General features: G+C 42.1%; 1 protein-coding gene across 1 annotated transcript in view; it reads left to right on the top strand.

The window, feature by feature from the left end:
• Positions 1–22,364, top strand: part of LOC119742728 (nesprin-1-like) — a 91,562-nt gene that overhangs the window by 53,990 nt on the left and 15,208 nt on the right. Inside the window, exons 21-44 of the mRNA XM_038218893.1 lie at positions 51–277; positions 924–1,029; positions 1,845–2,165; positions 2,994–3,182; positions 3,944–4,084; positions 4,641–4,961; positions 5,852–6,184; positions 6,852–7,163; positions 7,918–8,244; positions 8,903–9,559; positions 10,205–10,525; positions 11,694–12,041; positions 12,628–12,771; positions 14,108–14,281; positions 15,151–15,315; positions 15,740–15,895; positions 16,740–17,069; positions 17,905–18,057; positions 18,488–18,652; positions 19,185–19,511; positions 19,775–19,936; positions 20,453–20,617; positions 21,175–21,501; positions 21,955–22,083. Of these exons, the coding sequence (XP_038074821.1) occupies positions 51–277; positions 924–1,029; positions 1,845–2,165; positions 2,994–3,182; positions 3,944–4,084; positions 4,641–4,961; positions 5,852–6,184; positions 6,852–7,163; positions 7,918–8,244; positions 8,903–9,559; positions 10,205–10,525; positions 11,694–12,041; positions 12,628–12,771; positions 14,108–14,281; positions 15,151–15,315; positions 15,740–15,895; positions 16,740–17,069; positions 17,905–18,057; positions 18,488–18,652; positions 19,185–19,511; positions 19,775–19,936; positions 20,453–20,617; positions 21,175–21,501; positions 21,955–22,083 (6,000 nt within the window). The remainder of the gene's footprint in view (positions 1–50; positions 278–923; positions 1,030–1,844; positions 2,166–2,993; positions 3,183–3,943; positions 4,085–4,640; positions 4,962–5,851; positions 6,185–6,851; positions 7,164–7,917; positions 8,245–8,902; positions 9,560–10,204; positions 10,526–11,693; positions 12,042–12,627; positions 12,772–14,107; positions 14,282–15,150; positions 15,316–15,739; positions 15,896–16,739; positions 17,070–17,904; positions 18,058–18,487; positions 18,653–19,184; positions 19,512–19,774; positions 19,937–20,452; positions 20,618–21,174; positions 21,502–21,954; positions 22,084–22,364) is intronic.

Here is a 22,364-nt window from a genome sequence, read left to right as displayed (position 1 = left end):
TTTTCATCTTATAATAATATTTTGATACAAATTCAATTTGTTTTTTACAGAATTTCTTTCCCAAGCAACAACCCCTGGAGTCTTGCACACAATGCATCCAGTCCATGGAGGACATCCAGAAGCAGCTCATGACCCTTGACCCCAAGTATGACCCCTCACCTCTGACCCAGGCCATCCAGCAGGGGCAGGCCAGGCATGGGAAGCTGAGCCAGGAGGTGGTGAACTTGGCCAAGAGGCTCCATGATTTGCCAGGGTTGTGGCAGGAATACAATGATAGGTAACAAGATTCCTATTTTTTCCCTATGGCCTTCAAATTGGTTTAACAGTTTTGTGAAAATAATCACACCATGTAAAAAGAAGGACTGAAAAACGAGGAGTCGTCAAAATTCTGAATCTTACCTCCAGCTCAGAAATATTGCTTTTGCTGAGACCTTTTTTTAAAAAAAATTTTGGACAGTATTGTTTTCCGTACATTTTTGCCTTTGACAAAAATCCTGCCAGAAGCAGATGCTTTTACAATTGGTATATTTCGAATCAGTCCAGTCAGTAAGCAGTTTGCAACATTATTTTATTTCTCAGTTTTGTTTTAATATGCGATAAATAATAGTAGAATAGTATACAAAACTAATGAGTGGTAATTTGAGCCCAATTCATGAGGTTCCATTTCACAAGGCGAAGTCGAGTGAAATGGAACATTCCATTTGACACATTTCGCCGAGTGGAATGGAACATTCCAAATGTCCAATGTGAAACATTCATTATTTGCTCTATACAACATCTCTATACAATAATACTCTATACAATAAATCCCCATCATCTGATTGGTATCGAAAATGGTACCATGAATGTACAGCAACACAGCTGTGTTTTTATTTTGGTTATTTGATGAATTGTGTGAATAATTGGCGTTTGAATGATTTCAGGTTTGAAGCCTTGTCCCAATGGGTGTCTGATACCAATAACATCATGAAGGCCATCCAGACCACTGACAACCATGAAGACTTCAGGAAACTCTGCCTAAAGTTTGAGGTAAGCTGGATTAAAAAAAAAAAAAGACGAATGACATGCATTACTAAGTGCATTAATTTGTTAATTAGAAAAAGTGTTTGCTAAGCAAAAACAGTTCAACAGCCAAAATGAAGACCGTCTGTATCCTGTTTGTGTGGATTTTAGGTGTTTCTTCTCAACAAATTTGCTGAACTTTCTTCCAAAAAAATTTCAAAATGTACGTAGGTTGGTAGATCCTTGATACTTAACCTGTGACTCTGATTAAATGATTCTGCCGCTTAGCAGCCATTTCCATTTATAATATTTATGATTAAGGTGTATGCTGTTAATGTACAGGTAGGCATATTCTTACAAGAATCTTAGCTTACATTGGGAGCAAAAGCGGTGCTAATTTATGAGTTGGCCAGAAATTTTTCAGATGTGCTTGTTGGGTTAGTACGATATTTCAGTCCTAGCGCTGCCAAGCACAAAATTGGTAATTGGTAAAGTTCTGGGCCCAATTTCATAACGCTGCTTAACAGTAGGCAGAAAAGTTGTGCTTACTATAGCAGAAAATCATGCTGCTGCTTAAGCACTATTTCATGCTAACGGTTGTGCGTGCATGGAGATTTATATTGTTACGTCACTGATTTAAGCAAAGTTTTCTTCTGGGGTTAAGCGTGCTTTTGCTGTGCTTACTGCTTAACGGTCCCTACGAAATAGATGGAGGCTCAGTAAGCACAAAGTCGGCTGTTAAGCAGCGCTATGAAAATCGTCCCTGTACTTAGCAGAGCCATGAAATTGGGCCGAGAATTTTTCCCCTCACTACATGCAACCTCTTTCTCTCCTACATACAGTTTCTGTCTGAAATGGCCGAAGAGACACACGAGGAGCTAGCCTGGCTGAACACCACCCTCAAGGCTCTCTCCACGGACTGCCCGACACAGCAGAAGCTATCAGCAGAGCGCCAGTTAGCCGGTCTCCTACGCTCCCACAAGGCCACGCTGGACTCTGCCCGCCAGTTCCCCGTGGAGATTGTCGCCCTGACGATGATGTTCACCTACGTCGAGAGGACGGAGAAGCTGATTGGCTGGCTGAGGGAGGTCCGGGAGCAGATGAAGGAGCCTGTCGATTGGACGAGTCTGGAGTCCTTGCAGAAGCAAATGGAGCAGCATATGGTTAGTTTTGTGCACCAGTCTGGTTGTTAGGTCGTGTCCGAATAACTTGGTTACGGCTGGTAATTACACACAAGCATGTGGCAGTGGCTGCAGCCATTTTCCATAGACCCTCGTGTTATTTCCAGTCGTCGCCAATTAATTCAGACACAGCCTAAGTTTGAGTCGTATAATTTTTAACATGGATTAGGATTTTGTTCATAGGTCACGCCTGAATTACTTGGCTATGGCTTACAATTACACATTCGCCTATGGAAGCAGCTGCAGTCACTTCCCATAGACGCATGTGTTGTCGCGTAGCCTTATTTTATAGGTTTCAGTATTGAAAGCAAATATGTGGAATTAATAATACAGAGCATTACATTGAATTAGTTGCATGGCCTGTCACTTAAATGAAGATTTTACAGCCATCTTTAATTATTTGGAAACTAGAGCTAGACACGGTAGTAGAGTGATTGTTTTTGTATGGGATATGAAAGATTTTTGTTCCTTTTTGGCCACACTGGCATTTCCTTGATTTCATTGAAAAAGTGACTATTTTGCTCATTCCAAACCTATGACCCGTTGACAATTGGTGTTAAACTTAAATTCAAAGTAAAAAACAGGTAACCACAGGAGGTTTTCGTTTATGAGGGGGAGAGGGATTTGAAACCATTTTAATGCCAAAATCAAATGAACATGAGCAAACAATTTTGATCAAAGCTGATCATGACATCTCTATTAAATCAGAGATTTAAAATCTGTTAATACTTGTGTGTTACTTAAAAAGTATTTCTCGGGTCCTGATTGTAAGATCACCATGTAACTCAGGTTTTGTTTTCGTCACAATAGGCTAAGAATGTTGAGGTGCAGCAAAGAGAACCTGACATCAAAGAGTTGACACACAGCGGCAGGGACCTGCAGCAGCAGCAGCAACAGCAGACACCAATGGCAGACAGAGTGGGTCATGAAGCCACTGAGCTGGACAGATTATGGAAGGATGTCAAGACTAAAACAGCACACAGAGCTGAACAATTGAAGGTAAAAGAAACACCTGTCACAAGCCAATATGACCCATCAGGTTGGTGTTTATCTCCAGTTTCTTGTCACGAAATGACTGAGAACTTTATATTGCTGTTCCCCCTGGATGGGATGCCAGTCCATCACAGGTTACTCCCCAGCTAATGCCGGTACCCATTTAGGCTCGTGAGTGGAGAGAGGCAAGTGGGGGTGAAGTGGCTTGCCCAAGGACACAACAGCTGGATTCAAACCCCTGGCACTCTGATCATAAGTCACGAACCCTAATGCCTAGGCCACACTCTCCCATAGTTGAAGGGAAATATCAGCTTAATAACACTGGTTTTGTAACAAACAAATAGAAATGACGTAAGTGAGATTCATACATGCAACCTTCGGAATACCAATACTCCACCAAATACCAAAGTCTTGTTTATAAAATCTCTCTGACACTCATTTCAGACTGGCTCTCGGAGCCGCACTGAACTAAATTATTCCAAATATTTGAATTAAATTCAGCATTTGAAACAGTAATTAGTGAGTACAAGTGGAAGTCATTTTAAAATTGAATGTTGCAGTCATTTGAATATGATACTTGGTGCATAAAGTTTGCCCATCTGAAACCAAAAAACTAATTTGGTCGACCTGAGTCACTTCAAATACCTTTGGGTTCAGTTAAAATAATTTGATATTTATACTGATTTGATAGCATGCATATCGACATAACAAGTTTACTTTTGCTTTGTGTGGATCTGCTGTTGATAAATTGTCTAATGTTTTCACAGGAGTGTCTGAAACAGCGACAAATCTACGAGGATGACAAGAAGAAGTTAGAGTCTTTCCTCAGAAAAGCTGACACTGAAGTCCATGAGCCTGCTCCGCTTGCTGGTCTGGGGCCAGTTCAAGAGAAGCTTAATGCTGTCAAGGTACAGAACTGTTTTCACTTCAGTGATTATTGTCTTTTGACTACACTTTTTGGCTTAGGAATTGTGCCATGAACAAAGATGTTGACAAATTGGGAGATCCCAACATAAGACTAAAAAGTTTAGTCGGTTGAGCACTGGTACGATGTTGTGGCCTTACAGTTTTATATTTAAAGGTGAACCAAGTCGGTTTGCATTTGTGGTTTGTCTGTCTTTGATGAATGTTGTCATCATAATCTAGGAACTTGCTGCTTGAAAGAGTGCAAGAAAGAAACAATATTTTGTGGTTTAGGATGAAGACATCTTTGAGCCGTCTATCATCGCCAGCTGGTAGTTTTCTCTTTTTAGAGAAAAATATATGACTTGTGGGACTAGAACCTAATCTCTGAACTCTGTACCAGTAACGATTTCAGCTCTTTGTCATTGCTTTATATTTTGGGCTTTACTGAGAACAAAGACATAACTTGGTTTGATAAATCTTATCTTAGAATGATCAAAAATATGAGAGCAATAATGTTTTCTTATAAATTTCTTGTTTTTTTTGTTGTTGACATTCAAGGCTCTACAAGATGAACAGACCAGGCTCAAACCACTCCTGATGTCCCTGAGAAACCAAAACCTCCAAATGGAGAAAACAGCGACCGATGAAGCCATCAAGCAGGCCCTCCAAGACAACCTCCGGGGCATGGAGTCCAGGACTGCCACACTCCGGGAGGAGGTTGCCAAGACACTGGAGACACTGAGAGGTCTAGAGGAACGATGGAAGGAGCTGGAGGCTGATCAAGCTAGGATGGTGGGGTGGCTGGAAGCAACCGCATCCAAGTTGGATGAGATTGAGACGGCAACAGAAGTGCCTGAAGAGACACTCAGGCAGGCTGAGGTAAGATAGATCAGAGAGGTAGCGTTGTAGTCGAGGTACTTGTGATGAATCACAAGTCATCACAAGACAAACACAAGTCATCACAAGTCATCACAAGTCCATCACAAGTCATCACAAGTCCATCACAAGGCATGACAAGTCCATAACAAGTCCATCACAAGTCGTCACAAGCCCATCGCAAGTCCATCACAAGTCCATAACAAGCCCATTGCAAGTCCATAACAAGTCCATCACAAGTCATTCACAAGCCCATCACAAGTCCATCACATGTCCATCACAAGTCCATTACAAGGCCATCACAAATACTTCAGTTCCAAGTCAACTCAAAACTGTTCAACTGAACTGTGACAAAAGCACTTGCTTATTATTGTTCATACCCTATTACATGCAAGCGGACTTGTGAATTGACGTAAGATTTACCAGACTTGTGATTTTATTGTGACCCAGTCACTACCTTGACTATGGGGCCACTTCAGGGAGAAACAAGTCTGTACAGGGTGTGTGAAGAAAATGTTAGTCAAAAGGAGTGGTTGTGTGTTAGAATTGCAGAATCTGAAAAAAAATCTGAATATGGCCTGATCTTAAAAATGATTCAGTGTTATGTGTGAAGAAAAAGTCTGAATTGTTAAGGGGAAAAAAAATAAAGTCAGGAGTGACAAAGGCTAAAGCCGATGCACTAAACCCTTTATTGTTACATGTATCATTGCAGAAATGCAATATGTAATGGGATGGCTTGTTTAAATTCTGAACTTGAAAAAAAAAACATCATTGCGGCTGCATCGTTACAGGTGTTGGTTTTTAAGCTTGAAGGAAAACTCTGGTTCTGGAGGGAAACAATGCAATCCAGAAGGGACCGACGAATCTTATTCACAAAATTCTTTATTTCGCAGGTGTTATTTGCCGAGATCTTTGGCAAGCAGAGTGACTTGAGCCTCCAAGAGAAGACCCTAGAAGCTCTGACCAAGGACCTGCCAATCCTGGAGACCCAAGCCCTGATGGCCCAGCACCTCAGTCTCCACAACCAGTGGGAGACGCTGTGCTCCCGAGCAAAGCTGCAGAGCGCCAAGCTCTCCGAGGGAGCATCCCAGTGGCAGCTTTATCAACAGCGGTTGCAGCAGCTCAAGCCCTGGCTGGACAAAACGGAAGAGCAGCTGGAGGGGAAGGCTACTGGAAAGGAATGCGGGTCACTGCAGGATGTTGAGAGGCTGATCGCTGACCAGAAAGTAAGTGGGATTTGAGAAAAAAAACTTGATTACATTTTACAGAAATATTTGACAAATCAGTGTTAATGAATCCTGACTTTTTGATAGAATTATACACGAGTGCAGAGATTTGAGTTTAATATTCGGCTTCACCAATCATTGACATGATTTTTACATGAGTGTGAGATGGTAAGAAAATTCACAGCTTCTTGGATGGGATTCAAACCCACAGAATTCAGATTAAAAATAGCCTGGTGGCCTCAGCAAGCTTTGTGTTTGAAGAATAATACTTCTGCTCTAGTAAGCAGGAGGTTGTGGGTTGAAGTCCCACCCAAGCAAGCTTATGAACTTTTTCTCACAAACCCTCTGACAGAACTAAAAATACAGCGCTTATAAAAAGGTTTGTCGGTAAAGGGCAATAACAAATTAAACAGAAATATTGCTTGTTTATTTTTTTTTATTTCAGAAGAATGATCATTATGTTTGAGTAAAAGTTCTCAAAATTGTTTTCATGTGCTGCCACCAAAATTGATATTTTGAAATTACAGACATAAACAAAAGCTCTGTAAACCCAAAACCCTCAGGAGATTGTTTATTATTAGCTTTAGGTGGATAGCTTTAATTCAGTAAACTTCTTGTCATTTTCTATCTCTGACGTCACTGTCAATCATTTGATTTGTGTTTCCAGGTAATCTCTAAAGAACTGGAGGAGCACCAACCAATACTATCAAGCATTCAAGAACTGTCCAGCCAGCTGGTGCCCCGCCAGTCTGTCCAATCAGAGGTCGGCGATCTGAGTGACCGCTTCCGTCACATCGAGCAGAAGACGGACGATCTGAGACGCGAACTGACCGAGACGGAAGTACTGTGGAAGGAGTATGAGGAGGTGAAGGGCAGATTGGGTCAGGCTTTGGAGACCTTAGAAGAAGGGCAGGCGACGCACTGTAAGGAGTACACTGGCAACACAGGAAAACTGGAGAAACAACTTGATGATCTCAAGGTAGGGGAATAATTCTGGGGGCAATTTAAATGGAACTTCAGAGCACACTAATTTGTTGACGTGGAATAGTTTTGCTTAGTCAAAATTGGTTGTGACTCAGTTTTCGTTTCAAATTATATTTCTAATGACATGATGAAAAGCATCCTTGTGAAAATATGGGGTACTGTGGCCTTGCTGTCTTGTTTTTAAAATGCAGATGTGTAGGTGATTGTGCTGATATTGTGGTTAGGTTTCAGTCTTTTGGATTGCTTTGTGTATGTCCTTGGGCAAGACACTTTGTCATTATTTCCGATTTTCAAATCGGATTTATATGGGTACCTATGTCCTTGTGTGTCCAATCGGCTGTTTTCATCAAAATGGCAGCATTAACCAGTTCGCGCCGGGATTATTTTAACATGACTGGACCCAGGCGTGGAATTGTTTTCACAAACGGGTTCTGGCTGTCATCAGCGGGTAGTACACCCTGATATTTCCAGCCTTGCTCGCTGCAAGTGGGTCGCTGACAGATATTTCTGGCCTCTTTACGTGTTTATCCGTCATCCATTCCGAATACCGCAAAACCTTTGCATGTGTACACATCATCCGACTTGAACTCGTTAAGCTGTAAAGGCAGGGAGCTGAGATGGACTAAGGAATATTTTCATTGTCTGATTAGCAGGAGTAATAAAATCTGTTATTATATTATTAAATAAAACCATTTACATCAAAATAATGAACCCCATATGACCAAGCACTATGTAACCTCTTCAAACAGGAACTCCTTTCGGATCAACAGTCCGCACAGCCAGACATCGACAGATTCCACGCCCTCAACCAAGCCCTCCGGCAGCATCCCCGCACCAACCCCCACGGACTTGCCAAGCTTCAAGACAACCTCCACACCACAGACACAAGACTCTCATCCGTCTCCTCAGCTCTCCAGGAGGGAGTGGAGACGGTCGAAACTACCCTCGAGGAACGGCAGGAGTTCGTCCAGGAGGTAGAGAGACTGACTGCCGATCTTCAGGAGGATGAGCGATGTTTCTCCGAGTGGATTGAGGTGTATGATGACAAAGTGGAAGAGGAAATAAAAAAGGCACAGGTAATGTTACCCTGGTCGTTAAATTTTAACACCTGTTTCAGACTGGTGCCATACAGGGGTGCTGTGGTCCAATGGTTACGGTGTTAGACTAATGTGCCGTGGTACATGGTTTTGAACCCTGGCAGGGAACATGGTGCTTGTGCTCTACGATTGTCTCTCTTCACCCAGGAGTATAAATGTGTACCTGTGAAGGTAGAGACCAAATTGCACTGATTTCGAGCTGCTGCAACAAAAATGGTCTCATTCCTGATGAACAGGGATAATAATTGTGATGTGCATTTGATCATATTCATATACAATTTGCGCAATGTAAATGTATAAGTTATTGTTATAATTACAGTTGAGCCTTTTTTTTTCCAATCACAAATAATGTATTAGCAACATACATGTGTGTATATTTTTTGTTTATACCTCAAATTTCAGGCAAAAATGTCTGAGTCAAATTACATTCCTGTGAAACAGGTGTTACTTTTCGTCCACAATAATGGCATTTACAGATTGCACCTTGTTTTGGGAAAAAGAAAAAATTGTGAAAGTGTTTTTGCTCATTTAATCCTCCTTTGTTGCTGAGTGCCATGATCTAGATGGAAAGGGGCTGTTATATATCCTGTTACTTTTATAATTTTTATGACTAAACGATCTGATTTTTTCTTCACAGGCCAACCTAGCAAGAATCAGTGGTCAGGGTGATAGAGTGGGCAACTTGACTGGCATGGTCCAGGCCATCTGCAGCAAGTGCGATGCCACACAGGAGCTCGCCATCTCCCGCAAGGTGACCGGTGTCTCCATGCTCCAAGACGGCGTCCAGGAAACGGCAGCGCTTCGAATCACAGTCTTGAACTTCTTCCTCGAGTTCTGTGAGACTCGGCAGGTGATTGTCGACACTCTGAAGGAAGTTGAGGAAGAATTGAGTCAAGAAAGCGTGACTGAAGGCAAAGTTGAGAAGCTACTGGAGAGGCTGGAAGCGGTGAAGCCCATCCTGGCTGAATGGCGCGACAGGAGCCAGGAGCTCGATAACCGAGCCCAGAGAGCCAAGGTGATACCCAAGATGCGTGGCATCGTCAAGGGAGAACCTTCCTCACCTGTTGAGACGGAGATGACAAGACTGAGGAGCAAACATGACGAGCTGACGACGCAGCTCTCTTCGCTTAGGGATGAGCTCTCAGAGAGAGCCAGATTGATGGGAGAGTTTTGGGAGAAGCAGAGAGGTCTGTCCGAATGGCTGGACAGCGTTGATGCGGACCTGGATGAGAAGAAGGCTTCAAGACAAATCCTTAGTGAAGAGAACCTGCGGGATTTCCTGAAAGACTATCAGGTACCTAATTTTTTGTTGTAGTAAATATGTCATTGGATTGCTGATCTTTGATTGACGCATTGTCTCTTTTACAAACTTCAAGAAGAAGTATCTCATATCCTGAGCTACCTGTCCAACATTTTTTGTAATCTTGGACCATTACAAAGAAAAGGACTTATTTTTACACATAAAAGCAGGTGGTGAATTTGCTGTCATGATCAACTGAGTAGTGTTCTGACCAACCAACAACTTCCTTCAATCCTGTTTTGTCTTTTCCCAAACCATTCTTTTCAGATGTTTCTGTTGCCTTAGCTTACGCCACAAATCCTAGTCAATGCATTAAAGAGGGATGTACATGTACAAGCATCTACCAACTTTGTGTAGAGTATATGATACTGATACGATCAATTGACCTATAAACCTTCCCCTTCCATATCCTTCAAACTGCCTGTTGGAAGATATTGGAAGGATATTTGCAGCATTTAGGAAGGTACATGCCAGCAACTATTACCGTACATAGGGCTTGATGCCTCTTGGAAGTGTCAAACTATAATGTGCCAATAGTTTCCTGTACTGTGGAGGATTTGGGTGGATACCTGAAGGTTGTGGCTTAGTTTTAGGTTAAATAATAAAATGATACATTCTTACCTTCCACACAACCCACAGGCATGCCAATCACAGCTAAACAAGAACCAGCCAAGCATCGCAGATCTCAACATTCTCGGGAAGCACATCCAGGAATCGAACCCGGCCCAGCGGGATGCAATTCAAGCCGCCCTCGATGCCGTCAATGACCACTCCAGTGAAATCCAGGAGAGGGTCGACGGAACAGCGAAGAAGCTTGAAACAGCTCTCAGTCTGTGGCAGGAGCTCGACCGGTGCAAAAGGCCCATTTTGGAATCCATTGTGAAGGTTTCCATGGTAACTGAGCAGCCAATCAAATGCAGCAGCAGAGAGGAGGCAGAGGAATTGCTCCAACAACACCAGGTAACAGGATTGGTGGTTTATGTGCAGCAATGGTATTTCTACGCAATTAAAATCGCACATGATTTTTTTAACATACTCTTGTAAGGCCCCCAAAAAAGTCTCCGGTCTCTGGTATGCAAGCGTGTCGCCGTAGCCATGCGTGTCGGCAATATGAAAACATTTTTTTTTTTTTAATGTAAGATGGTGTCTCCAAACTGCCAAACTTACTGGTTTGACTGGAATCCTGCTGATGTACAATTTTAATGTGCTTTTAGATGGGGTTACGAACGAGTATAAGCTTTATGTGGGCTCTCTGAGCTCCCATATATTTTGCACTAAATTTAGTCAGGCACCATTTGCAGTCATTAGCCGACATTTGAAGAAAAGAAGTAAAAAAATTTTTTTTTAAAAAGCCGCGTCGCCACACCACTTTTGGGGCAAGCTCCATACCAGAAACCGGAGACTTTTTTTGTTTGGCCTAATAAGATGTATATATTGTATTTTTGTCAATAGATTCCCATTGTGTGTAACACTATGACACTGAAATGTGTTCAATATTGTAGATGCTTTGTAAGAGATATTTGTTGTAATACATCATTTAGGTTACATTCTTTGTAACCTAGTGTTTGGTGCAGATATGTCTGTAGATCACACAGTCAGACATGTTATCTTTGATTTGCTGATACAAATTGAAAGTAGAGCTACATGTAATATTTCCTTAACTACTCTTATAGAATAACTATATTTCTTCAAAGCCTAAACTAAACTGAAACAAAGAAAGTTACATAAGAGTACAATTTTTGTACTCTGTCTAATAATATCAGATTCTCATATAACCAGATTTTGTGATTTTGCTCTGAATTTTCGGGAAGCATGTCAAGGGGATCAGGTTGGCGTAGCGGTGTGATCCGGGTTCAAATCCCGCCTGGACCAGTATGTGGATTGGGTTTTCAGTCCCTGCCTGATTCTGTGGGTTTTCCCAAGAATGTCATTTTGGGTTTTCCTCCCACCACTAAAACTGCAATGTCCTTCCACAACTACCAAGGGACCCCACTGGAAATAAGCTGAGAGACTTGGTTATCCAAGCCAATTGCCGAATAATTACAAACAAACGAACATGATAAAAACACAAATATTCTTTACACCTATCTTTTACTGCTGGTTTTCTTTCAAATAACCCATTATTTAGATTGCAAGTGAGGAGCTATCACCTCTCCAAGACCAAGCTCAACATCTGCAATCCATCACCAAGGACCTGACATCCCTCCTCAACACACTCCCAACGAGCTCAACCTCCGACCTGCCACCCTCCGTCCAAGACGCAACCACCACCATCCCATCATCTCTAGCAACCTCGGCCGCAGTTGTCCAGGAGAGGATGGCCAACCTAAGGAGGCAGCTGGAGCTGTGGGAGGCGGTGCGGCTCCAGGAGGATGCCCTGGCATCTTGGCTCGGCGCTGAGGTGTCAGAGCTGGAGCAGGTGCCGGCCAGGATGGAAGACGAGGGGAGAACCAAGGCCAGGCTGGACCAATTCAAGGTTTGTTTCTTTGAGAATCCTCAGCCCAAGTCAGAGGAGGCATTTTCACAGACAACCTGGAGGCAAGCAAACGCATTTTTCCCAAAACATTATATTGAAATTCTTCAGAAAACTACCTTGAATAAAACTTTTTCTTGGAATTTGCCTAGAACAAGTTGCGGTTCAATTGCCTCGTGACATGTCCCTTAGCCTCACAAATCATTGTAAATAATTTTGTTTTTACTAGAATGAGTCTTCGTTTTACAAGTTCAACCTTACTTTTGTTCCAGTAAAGAGAGGTACTTTCTCATGGATAGGAAAGCAGTTCATTGCATGATACTCTCAAGCTGATGGACCCATGAATTTACATTCCTGGGTAGAGTCAGTCAGACAATTGGGGTGAAGTACCTTGCCCAATGACACAACTTATGGCTAGCAGCTGGATTTGAACCCCTGACCCCTACCCACTATTTCCCCCAATATATTGTATGCAATATTTAAAATGACTGCGAGAGACTGCTGATTATTCTTTATGATCATTATTCTTAGAATTGTTTAGAGAAAACTTAGTAACACTTTTCCAATACATTTATTGCTGTCTCCACAGACTGATGTGTCTAGCCGTGAAGCAGAGCTGACCCTTCTAGCAACCACTGTGCAGGAGTTGAGGTCCATGAACCCAGGTGCAGCCATACCGGTGGCTGAGGAGGCAGTCCAGAGAGTGGAGGCTAACATCACCCAGGCTAAGCAGGTAAGCAGAAAATAATTGTCTCATTCAAATGTCATGTAGATTTAATTGTTTAGCAAAGAAAAAAGGTTTGCTTAGGATTATTAGGATCCCACTTCTGCTCAGCACAGAAATTTGCTAAGCATCAAAACTATTTGCTTAGCAGAAACAGGTTACCGGCCAGAATGTCATGCAATTACCTTCCTGATGACTGGTCCTAATTTGATTTTTGCTTAACACAAAAAATATGCCAAGCTAAACAGGCTAGCAGGAATTATAAATTTTGTGCTAATAAATGGAAGCTAGCTGTGTGGTATATGACGTTTTAACACCCAAGGGGCGTGCGGAGGGTGCTATGCACGTGGCGCACCAAATAAGTCAAAAGTCACAAAGATAAATAAATCAAAATAAATAAGTCAAAAAGATAAATGGTTGTTACTTACTGTGTGAGATATAAATTAAATCTCTGCGAAGTAACCTTCGATAATTGAAGGCTTTGGTGTCCTGCCGGTCATGCGTGAGACTGGCGAAGCTGGCGCGCGGGCAGGTTCTACACGCACGCAAGGTGCGTAATGAAAGCAGTGTGATATCACCCTCAGTGTGTGCCATGCATTTTTATAAACCAGACACTGGCTGTTCGTGACCAATGAAATTACAGTATCCAAGCACACGATATAACAATCTAATTTGTTCAACACAGAAAAAGTTTGCTTAGTAACAAAACAGTTATCATCCAGGCTAAATGAATAAACAGGAAGTTATGATCAAGGGATAGTCTCATGGGGCTTCTAAGTTCTCAAAGAGGGTAGCCCAAAAAATGTTTGTTGCTGAGGGTCAACGGGTTATCATATGGGCTAAAGAGGTTAGCTGGGATTTATGATCTAAGGGCGCAGAATAGACTTAGCATAGAAAAGATTCGCTTACTGAGAATAGGTTTACCAGCTTTGTAGGTTTATGTTGCTTGTGAAGTGGTTCCTAACTGATTTCCCTTAGTAAGAAAATTTACTAAGCAGCTACATAAAATACGGCCCTGACCAACTCCACATCAGGAACTGAAAGATTACTTCTGATTTAAAAAAAAAAGTTAGTCTGTCACGAGCCAATATGGCCCATAAGGCCGGCGGTTATCTCTGGTTTCCGTGGCATTAGAATATTTCTATTCCCCCTGGATGGGATGCCAGTCCAGGTTACTCCCCAGCTAATGCCGGTACCCATTTATACTCCTGGGTGGAGAACTGGCTTGCCCAAGGACACAATACATGGCCAGTATTTGGATTTGAACCCCTGACCCTCTGATCATGTGTCACGAACCCTAACCACCTGGCCATACCCCTTACCATTTTGCATCTGTTTATTTCAGCTGGCTTTGAATGCCGAGAGCAGCTTGGGAGAGTTCACCAGTCAGAGAGACAACCTGAGAGCAAGACTGCAAGACCTGATGTCTCGACTCCTAGAGCTGGATGATCGGTTGACTCGTTGCTCAGACCTGGGTCTTCAAGAAGATGGAATCACTGAGGAGATCATTGAGTGCCAGGTAAGGAGCTACTTAACATATTTAAAGATAATTGAGAGGTTTTTAAAAAAAATGTATGGGTATCGCCTAAACACAAGGCCAAGTTCACTCAAAGGTGTGGACTAGAAAGAAAGAGAAAGAAAAAAAGAAGCCATAGTAATACAAGTTGTCTATACGCATTTTGCATGAATCCTGTCGGATTGAATTTAACAGGGAAGCATGACTCCGGTTGAGAGTTCCAAAGAGGGGCAGTACGAAGGAAAAAATTAGAGGAATATTTTCCAGTACTAGCCTAAGGAACTATGACAGTTAAAGGATGTGAAGCTTTAGCGAAGCACATGGATTGCTTGAAAGTACGGTCAGTGAAACAAGTGAAAAGAGGCCGCTGGAACACATCCCAAAATTGTTGAAGAGAAGCTAAAGATCGTCGGGGAAGATGCCAGGTCCTGACCTGCCAGATGCGTCTAAAGCTTGGTTCAAATTACGTGGCTGTGGCTTGCATTTACACATGCACCTATGGAAGCAAATGAAGCCACTTCGATGTGTTACTGCTAGCCATAGCCAAGTGATTTGGACATGGCTTAATTCATCATATGTCAGTTCCCTCTTTGAAAATGGTGCTAACTCTTTAGCAAAAGTAGCAGTTTGCAAGAAAAAATGGGCTGCCCTAAAGATTTTTCTAAGACAAAGGTCTGCTAAGTTTACTTGTGCTTGGAAACTTCTTTTGTAATTAAGCAAAGTTGTTCTCTCAAGTCAGGACACTCTTTGCTGTTCTTGTTGCTCATGGTCCCCCATAAAATGGATGAGGGTTGCACTGACAGAAAATGCAGTCCTATGAAATTGTTTGTTTTTGTTTTTGAAATTTATGTGAAGTAAACATTTTGTTCTAGGCTGTTGCAAGTGACCTGAGCAACCTAAGACCTGCTCTCGACACCCTGGTGAATGACCTGCAGACACTCCTGCAGAAGTTCCCCAAGTCCAACGCCAGCCAGCTGCAGGCAGACCTGGACGGACTGGGCAAGAAGTTTACCGACATCGAACTCCGAGATCATCAAGTAAGCTCGCAATAAGCCTGTTCGGTACTTCAACTGCGCATGTGCACAATGATTTGGGTCACAGGCTAATTGGGATAATCAAACGTTTTGAAGGCACAAGAATGCAGGCGCACGACGCTTGCGTGTAAATTACCAGCAGAATGGGCATGCGCGTAACATCGCGTAACATCACGTCAGCGATGTTATCCTGAATGACCCCTGGCTTATTTACAGAGTTTGAGAATGATCATTTTATAATATAAAGAAGTTGTTTGTATCTTTAACCCTTAAGCGACTACACTTTCCTCATAATACGACCTGTCAGGATCGAGGACTCAAGTTTGGTGATTATAATCACTATAACCAGCATAGCACTTTACAGTTCATTTTGTTTATAGAACTAAGAGTCCACTCACGCGTATATTTGAACTTTGTTCTGCAACAGATCCATAAGAGCCTTACAGACGCCCTGCTGTGTCGCTGCCAAGACTTACTCAAAGAGGTTGAGGCAGAGATGGAGTATGACGTAGATGAGCTGAGTAACTCTGCCAGCACTCAGGGTGAACCCCAGACACTGGAGAGGAGACTCAATGATGTCAAGGTGGGTCTGGGATGACTTTGACGATGTCTCATTGTTGTATTCTATACTCAATGAAAACAAGTCTTGAAACACTCACGGTTCAATAGCAGGTAGAATATTGTGTGGTGTGGTTCTTACTTTGACTCACATTTTTATGAAATCTCTCATCAAAAATGAAAATGGTTTATTGTTATAGGAGTCTTTATGCAATGCCTGATTAAATCCCTGTCATCTGATTGGTGGGTCATTGATCATGTGTCATTGAATTATTCATTCCAACCCATGGCCCAACTGCACCACAAAAAAAGTTCATTCCTCAGTAAATAGGAGATCCATTGCACGGTCACACTGTTACCAATCAGATGACGAGGATTGATCCTGGAATTGTATTAAACAAGTAATGAATGTGTCACATTTGTGCAATGGTAAAAATAATTTTATTCGGTGACAAATGGAATGTTGCATTTTTCACCTTGTGGAATAGAACATTCCATCTGTTACCTCATGAAACTATTCTTACCATTGCACTCATAAATAGTAATTATTTGTAAACTGTCATTTATTTTGAATTGAATTTAATTGGGAGTAAAAAAAAAAGGCATGATGATAGACCTCTAAAATGTTTGTCTGCCAACATGTATCTAAGCATTTTCGCTGCCCTTTGTTATAGGGGGATACAGGAAAAAAGAAAGGTGAAAATTTACAATTTCACAGCAGTTCTTCCAACATTTGTGATTTATCTGTTCATCTGTTCATGGTTATCTGCTCATGGTTATTCCATAGTTTGCAGCAGCCTATCTTTTAAAACAATCATCAAATCTTTGTTTATAGGACAAATGTCAAAATAATTAATGTCTAATTTCAGGACCTGAAAAGCAATTCGCTGCCCCAGCACTCATCTCAGCTCGCAGTGATCAACGCCAAACTGGAGAAAGTCCTCCCTCTACTCTCCGACTCCCAGCGAGCCCTGATCACCCAGGAGGCCCAGGGGAGACAGAACCAGCTCACCAAGCTCCATCAGGATGCGGACGAGGCAGAGAAAGCCCTTGAGTCCTGCCTGCTTGACTGGCGAGACTTTGAGGAGACTGCTCAGGAGATGGCGACGGAGCTCGGGGAGGTGGACAGGCTGGTGGAGGCTGAGTTGGTGCCTTGCTCAAGCGTGGAGGAGAGAAGAGCCCAACTGAAGAACTTACAGGTATTTTGAAACGAATCGCAGTCTGTCATTTAAGTATTCAGGTTATTCCTGGTTAGGTAACAAACTTTACACCTGGGATATAATCGGCAGTGTGGATGCGTCTTCAAGGTTTTTGACTCTGTCCTTGATCAGGTACTCCCTGTACAGTGGCATAGAGAGTACGGAGAGAGTCTTGAATCCCATTGCTACTGTACACTCAGTGACACTATGTGGGTGTGCATATGCAGATAGAGTTATCATCGGGTCAGTCACAAGTCACCTCAAGCCAATCGAAAATCACCTAGTCTTAATTCAAATTACAAACTATTCATATGAGCTGTGATAAAGTCATACCTTTGTCATTGTTAATTCCTCTTAAGACCTGCCCAGCGAACTGACTTGTGATTGACTTGATTGCAACTCTGCATGCAGATGAATTTAATGTCATACACACTTCATGCTATATGGGCACAAACCAACAGTGCTCTCCTGAGAGCCTTCAAGGCACTGCCACTATTAATGCACGAAGTCTGTGCCCAGGCTATCTAGGATATCCGGTTATATTTTTAGAACTTATACCTCAGTAATGACAGTTGAAAGTAAGTCTCCAGGGAGAGATTTTGGAAAAATAGAATCATTGACTAACCAATTTTAATCCTTACTGTGCATAATGCTGTTACCTGCCTGAGTGCTTTGAAAGGGGCCTACATCTCAAACCATATGAATTGCACTCTTACTTTTATGTACCACCCATATTGCAGGGTCTGTGAAAGTCTAGCCTCAGTTAATTCCTCAATATTTTTAAGTAGAATTCTCTGAGCATTTGAGAATGATATAATTGTGTTTTCCCCTTCAGGCTTTAGCAGAGAGACTTGACTTTGAGAGGCCCACCCTGACCACCGTGGACCACAAAGCAGACAGGGTCCTGACCCGGTGTGGTACCAAGAAGCCAGTAGATCAAGCTGCTGAGCTACAACATGATTATGATCAGATCCAAGCAAGAGTTAAGGTAGGCTGACTACAATCACTCTATAAGTCTTCATGCATCTGATGGTATTTTCTCCAGGTCATAAGGCTTTTTAAACCTGGAAAAAAAAATTATGTTTGGTTTTCTTTGCGAACAAACCGATCTGCCCTGCAAGTAGACTGGTTCCCGGTCCCTACATTATCAATTCTGATAGGGAGTGGGAACCAGTGTCCCCTGCAAGAACTGAATTATTGTCAGGCTGACAATAATTCAAATGTGGTAAAGTAATTATTTCTTAACTAAGTATGTGCCAATTTTTTTTGAGCGATGTCTCTTCCAAATTGATTAACATTTATATTGCTAGAAAAATAGCAATTTAAGCACAAAATCTATTTTTCATTGTGAAATCCGCACAATGAGAAGGAGGAGGTTGACATATTCAAGATGTTTGTACACATTTTGGGATGTCCAGGAGGCAATGGCCCAATGTGAGCAAGGGATCCTGCAGCATGAGGGATTCCTCAAGACTACAAATGAAGCTCAGACATTTTTACAGCAAGCTGAGGACACCTTAGTGACCTGTGCTGACCCCTCAGGTGATCGGAACATGTGCGAGGACAAACTGCAGACCTCGGAGGTATTCTATTACAGAAAGATTGTGGCACGCTATACTTTTATTTTGAAATGAAAAAAGGATTAAGAACTGTAAAATATTGGAATATTGCACCATAGAATTGGAAAATATTGGAATATTGCACCAGCACTGTACAATACAAATATCAGAGCTTTAATTTTGCACACTTTTAAATTTTTGTAAAAGTCTGTTGTCAGGAGTTATTTGAACTGTTTTGTGGGAGTATGTTACACTTACAAGTGTGATAAAAAGTTCACAATCAGTTTGTACATATCAAATGGAAATTGTTTGCAAATATCGGTAAATTCTCACTGCTTGGTCACTTGGCCTGAAATTGAGAGGCAACTTTTGAAGCTGGATCGAAGGTGTCACTTGGAGAAATTACAACCACAAAAGTTGAGGAAGTTAATTTTATTTTTCAATGAAATAATGGAGTACAAGTAGCATCGACCAAAACTCATTCAAAGAAAAACTGTTCCGATTTTTGTAACATAAGCAGTACTTAATCTTTCTTTTGTGATTTTTATGTTGACAGAGCTTGCTAACCAAACAGGACCAGATCCAATCCCATCTCGACAGCGCCATCCAAGCCCAGGACCAACTGGCCCCCCAGACCACTCCAGATGGTCAATCCTCCATGATCTCTCGCATCCAGCTCCTCCAGGGCCAGTGGAATCAGGTCGTGGCCGGCCTGAACCAGTGCAAGGCGCTCCTGGAGGAAAGGATGCGGAGATGGAAGGAGTACAAGGAGGATTTGGAGGATCTGGACCAACGGTTGCAGAAGTGGGATGAGTCTGTCGGCAGGGCTTCTGAGTTAAGGGAGGATCTGCCTGAGAAGGCTTCCCATCTGGAAGAAGTCAAGGTCAGTGAATGCTTTTTTTATTCAGGACAAGCTTACTTATATTCTTTGGCTTCAAAATGTGATCCCACAAAGTGAGTCTTAAGCACTTGTTTTTTGTTGTTGGTATTTCCAGTGTTGTCAATCTTACAGCTGTACATTATTGTAAATTGTATCTGGAAAAAACTGTTTATAAACAATTTAGAAAATCAATTGCTTCTCTTTTACAAGAGTTGTAGCATGTCTATGTTAAACACTCATTTGCTCAAGTTCTTTCTTATCACCAGTTGTTGCAAGCAGAGATTAGGAACCAATCTGAGAGAATCCAAAACTTCCAGGAAAAGGCCGATTCTCTGGCTGCCAACAATTTGGTGGATGTAACGCAGCAGGTGGAATCACAGGCAGAGAATGTACAGCAACAGTACCAGGATCTCCTGGACAGAATCAATGTAAGCATGATAACGTCTTAATCATGAAAACTGCTACCTCATGCCCATTTCAAAAATGTTCAAGAGACAGTAGGATTTCTTGAGAAAATAGGATTTCTAGAGAAATGTGAAGGGGGCATAGGTGAATAAATTAGATTATTTAGGTTTTTCTTTTTCAGTTATTTGCTATTGAAAAAGTTTCCTTGGCATGAAACAACTGAGAATATATCTATTCCCCTGGATGGGATGCCAGTCCATATCGAGTTACTCCCAACTAATGCCGGTACCCATTTATATTCCCGGGTGGAGAGAGGCAAGTGGGAGTGAAGTGGCTTGCCCAAGGGCACAACCATATGGCCAGCAGCTGGATTCCAACCTTTGACCCTATAATCACGAGTCACAAACCCTAACCATTAGGCCAACCTCCCCTACTTGCTAGTGGGCTGTGTCACATACATCCTGATGTGTACAGTCCATGCATCTGATGTGCAGTGAAAAGAATTAAGAACTAATTTGTAATGTTTTTTTTATTCACAGGACATTCAGCATCAGCAGGAGGAGTCAGTGGTTGCTCATGAGTCTTGGCAGGAGGCAGCAGACGACATGTCAGGCATCATCACAGCCGTAGAGGAAGGACTGAACCAGACAGCCAGCCTGCCAACGCAGGTGGAGGAATTACATGCCAAGAAGGCACAGGTTATGGTAAGATAAAGGAACAATATGCACTTCACGGTCGGATACTGATTGGCAATTGATGACTTAGCCCAGAACTTTTGTGTTGGAGATATATAATTTTATTTCTACGTTGGGTTTGTCCTTTTTCACCAACACAATTGTATTAGTGCTGTTTACAAAGTGCTTTCTAAGAGCTCATTGGGAAAAAAGTTTACATGCTTGCTTGGGTGGGACTTGAATCGTGAATTGTAGTACTAGCTGAATGAGCCATCAAAATGCGAGCAATATTGGTGGTCAAGCGATAAGACATCTGCACAAGTAAGCAGGAAGTTGTGTGTCTGTGTTTGACCCAACCAAGTTCACGAAATTTTCTCTCAAGCTCTTGAACAGCATCAAGTATATAGTGTCAATAAAGTTACTTTGTTGAAATTGCAAGAACAGTGTTGTAAATGATGATTGTTGTATCAATGCAACAATGCATAGGTTTATTATGGCAAAGCTTGTCTACCAACTTAAATCACTTAAAGCATACACCATGAAAATCTAGAGCAAACTTCATATTAGACTTTATTTTGGTTTTGCAGGAACTTCAAGCCAAATTGCCCAAAGGCCAGTCCAAACTCACCCAGCTAGGTGACTGCACCAGCAAAGCGCTAGCCTCCACTGCAGCCGCCGGCCAACCCAAGCTCAGCCACCATGCTGCAGAACTTAGTGAGAAGTGGAACGCCCTGCAGGCTCAAGCGGCTGAAGCAGAGTCTAGGATTGCTGAGATGCTGAGGCAGAGAGGCCACCATGATGATAAGAGAGAGGATTTTGCGAAATGGCTGAGCAAGACAGAGAAGGAGTTGGCGGAGGCCTCTCAGCTCTGTCCAGATCTTGAAGGAAAGGAGAAGATTTCGCAGAAATGCGAGGTGAGACCAAGAAAGAGTCGTCGTAAATTTGAATTTGTTCCTAATCTTGAATGAAAATCACTTCATATCAATGTATTCTGCTGGGTATTTGAATGAATTTAGAATCGTGATTCGTGTGTTCCTAGGCAAGACACTTTGCTTCAATAACTTGTCTTCAGCCAAGGGAGTCAATACTTACAGAAAAGAAACCAGTCTGGACCTGGAAAAGCTCCCTTTTTATTCTCTTTTCTTTGAAAAAATAATAAGTTTTGTCCATCAAATGTTTGCTTCTTGTCAGAAAATCTTTATCAATTTCCAAACGTATTCGAGAATTTCACTTCTTGAAGAAAGAGAATTCCTGAATTTGAATCTCCAAAATCTGGTCACTTTTCAACAACAGTTTTAGCACTACCAAATTAGAGAAGCACTTGGACTGAACAAATCACCTCCATGTGTCATTATTCTTCTCTACAGGAGCTTACTGATGACATTGCCAACCATGAACCAGCGCTAGCCGATATCTTACACAGTGCCCATCAATTTAATGATAACCTGTCAGAGCAACTAGCTGCAAGATACCACGCCCTTAAAGACGGAGCTGCAGTAAGTATAAGTGTGAGCTAGGCTCTGTGGGAACAGAGCAAGCACTATGTGACACTAATGTCATAAGGAAATGAAGTCACATCCGAATCTCGTGTGTAGAGTTAATGCCTAGGTCTTCGTACATTGCAACTACGTTGGAAAATGCTGACAATAGATGAAGCTGTAGCTCTGGAAGCATGTTTCAGACATGACCTAAGTCTCTGCACATTAGGGTCTTGTTCTGTGATTGAAGGCATGAAGGCATATAAATACTGTATTACAATGCTGTTCTCATGAGAAAT

This window comes from Patiria miniata, unplaced genomic scaffold (genome assembly GCF_015706575.1).
Source record: "Patiria miniata isolate m_02_andy unplaced genomic scaffold, ASM1570657v1 HiC_scaffold_6, whole genome shotgun sequence".
In the NCBI taxonomy this organism is placed as follows: Eukaryota; Metazoa; Echinodermata; class Asteroidea; order Valvatida; family Asterinidae; genus Patiria; species Patiria miniata.
Note: the sequence above shows the minus strand (reverse complement) of the source record. Positions and strands in the feature narration are given on the sequence as shown.